General features: G+C 34.5%; 1 protein-coding gene across 2 annotated transcripts; it reads left to right on the forward strand.

Moving 5' to 3' along the window:
* Nucleotides 1-935: 935 nt before the first annotated feature.
* On the forward strand, nucleotides 936-2,213 carry LOC105557206 (phosphoribosylformylglycinamidine synthase-like). Of its 2 annotated transcripts, none has more exons than XM_012004394.1 (2): nucleotides 936-1,105; nucleotides 1,796-2,213. In XM_012004394.1, exons 1-2 carry the CDS (start codon nucleotides 979-981, stop codon nucleotides 2,194-2,196), a joined length of 528 nt encoding a protein of 175 aa, XP_011859784.1. In that variant the 5' UTR covers nucleotides 936-978; the 3' UTR covers nucleotides 2,197-2,213. The 2 variants fall into 2 exon arrangements, with proteins under 2 accessions (XP_011859784.1, XP_011859785.1); XM_012004395.1 differs by lacking the exon at nucleotides 936-1,105 and adding an exon at nucleotides 1,423-1,671.
* The last annotated feature ends 451 nt before the right edge of the window (nucleotides 2,214-2,664 follow it).

Genomic DNA, 2,664 nt, shown 5'->3' on the forward strand with positions numbered 1-2,664 from the left:
GCTGCCGCGCTCGCCGCCCGCGCCGCGCTCCCCGCCACGCCTAAGTTTTTTCCCACCATGGTGTATCTCGCGCGTCGCTCCACCTCCCGCTCATCGATCGATTTTTTTAAATGCCTTCCGAGTCCGGCCTACCGTCTCCTGCATCCTCATTCGCTCAAACGTGTAAATTTACTACTCAATAACTAATGTTACTTTGTACCGCAGTACATGATATTTCTCCTTAGTTTAACCCAATTTACCACTATTTTCAAAGTTGCTACTTTTGCATCAGACACCCTGTATAGTCCTTTCAAAACCGTACAACTTTCGTTTGAAACATTTTTCGAAATAATCCATTCCAACCGAGATATATTATTGTCTCAAGATAAACGCCCCACCTTGTATAGGATAGGCCATTTTAATGTATCTATTGAAATATTTCAAAATCTATAAGTTTAAGACCAAAATGTTTCAGACAAAAGTTGTGGTATCGAGGAGGACATAAGATGGTGTCATTAATTTGACTGACCTTGAATAGTTGCTTGAAGGTCACGTAAAGGTCACCTTCAATTTTATAAATGAGACCCTCTATTGTTTATTATACTATCTTATTCTACTAATTAATATGACTAGCTCTCGTCTGAAACATTGCTTTACTTACCTAATACTTTTTGAGATATTCAAGAGAAAATTTTTAACTTTTTCAATGTTTAGCTTATAATATCTCGATAACTGTTTGTCGGAGGAAAAAATAGTACAGGACTTTTTACTTGATTCTCAGGAATATACTGTTACAATAGTGTTCCAATAATTGAAAATTTTTGTGTATTGTAACATATACAAAATTTACATACACCTTTGTCTGAAACTTTTTGTCTTAAACTTGAAGATTTTAAGATATTTCAGTGGATACATTAAAATAACCTACCCTGTATAGACATATATACATATATGTATATATATATTATTTTATAGATTGTAGATGTATTGGGAGATAAAATGACAGAATGCAGATATATAAAACCCATTGAAACATTTGATCATGGCTTTAGGCCTGAGAAATGGTTTGGAGTGGATGTGATGAAAAAAGGTAGAAAAGCTTTGGAAGAAGTTAATCTGAAATTGGGTGAGTAGTAATATTTAAAAACATCTTTCAATCAAACGTAGAAATATAAATAGTTCAAATATATTTTTTAACTTGAAATTTTAGTGTGATAAATGTGGAAATATATGATATACAAGGTGTTCCCTACCATTTTGCACTGAAGGAATAGTTATTGAGCTATTGACGTTCAAAAACCACCGTAGTAGCTCGATCTACTGGAAAATGTAAGCATGCAGTGAGATGTATCCGTCCGCCTATTGGCCGCCGCTCGCAACAGTACACGGCAAGGAGTAGGGAGACTTATGAAAAAAGTTGACCGCTGTGCCAGCGGTCGCTTACGCAGTGGACGAACAGCGGCGCGCCTCTCTACTTCTCGCTGCGCACCGCCTCGAGCGGCGGCCGAGGGGCGGGCAGATCTCACCGCGCGATTACATTTACCAGCAGGTTGGGATAATACGGCGATTTTTGAACTTTAATATCTCGATAACTATTCTTCCAAGTACAAAATGGTAGAGGACTTTTCTGTTTGTCTTCTCTCTTTCCATGAATGGCGGTCAAAAAGTTGCGGAGCACCTTGTATATATCATGTAAAAATATTTTCTTGTTAGTAGATTAATGCAAATTTTTATTGCATTTAATAGGTGGATGTATTTTAATTGTTTTGATATTTTGTAATGCTACTATTTTTTATTTTATGATTTTATTTTACAGGTTTAGCATTTGATGATTGGGATTTAGACTTTTATACAGATTTATTTCTCCAAAAATTAAAACGGAATCCAACTAGTGTAGAATGTTTTGATCTTGCTCAATCTAATAGTGAACATAGTCGTCACTGGTTCTTTAAAGGACGTATTATTTTGGATGGCAAAGAAGAAAAACAATCCCTAATTGACATGATTATGGATACGCAGAATTATTCTAACCCAAACAATATAATTAAATTCAGTGATAATAGCAGCGCAATAGAAGGATTTAAAATTCCTGTATTACGTCCTACTAAATCTCAAGAGTGCAGTAACTTTCACTTGGAAGACATCAAACAGCATCTTATTTTTACAGCAGAAACGCATAACTTTCCAACCGGTGTAGCACCTTTCAGGTATGTTTAAATTAAATACAATAAAAGTAAAAAATTAAGTAAAGTAAAAATACTTTTTTTTCACTTTTATTTATATTTTCATAAAGGAAGCTTTGTTTCCATGAAAAAAAATTGTTTTGAGTTTTTATTGCCAGTTTATTGCCAATTTATTTATAATGTTTCAAAACATCGAAAAAAATACAATTTTAAGAAAATATCTATGGTGATGTTAGCAAACTTGTCCACTTTCTAATTGATTGAGGTATATGCTTCTACTTGTGCATATGCTTAGTTTGTTGATATACAATGGCTGTTATCGAATTGAATGAGAATTGTTGAAAGGGTTCAGTTTCAACATAAATCAACATATTCTATACATAATAATATCTTTGTTGACTTTTCTTGGGGTTGCAAGGTACTTTTCGTAGGAGTGTTCCCGAAATCTTTACACTTTTAACTTATCCTATTTTGCTTGCGCGAAGGAGTTGTGTGCCCCTTG

The sequence above is a fragment of the Vollenhovia emeryi genome, unplaced genomic scaffold (genome assembly GCF_000949405.1).
Source record: "Vollenhovia emeryi isolate VEMERY1.0 unplaced genomic scaffold, V.emery_V1.0 DF939567.1, whole genome shotgun sequence".
Lineage (NCBI taxonomy): Eukaryota > Metazoa > Arthropoda > Insecta > Hymenoptera > Formicidae > Vollenhovia > Vollenhovia emeryi.

Excerpts from the sequence above, each read along its gene's own strand:
- LOC105557206 (XM_012004394.1), top strand. The coding sequence starts at position 979 with ATGACAGAATGCAGATATATAAAACCCATTGAAACATTTGATCATGGC. Across the intron at positions 1,106-1,795 it reads AGAAGTTAATCTGAAATTGG|GTTTAGCATTTGATGATTGG; the intron begins GTGAGTAGTAAT and ends TTTATTTTACAG.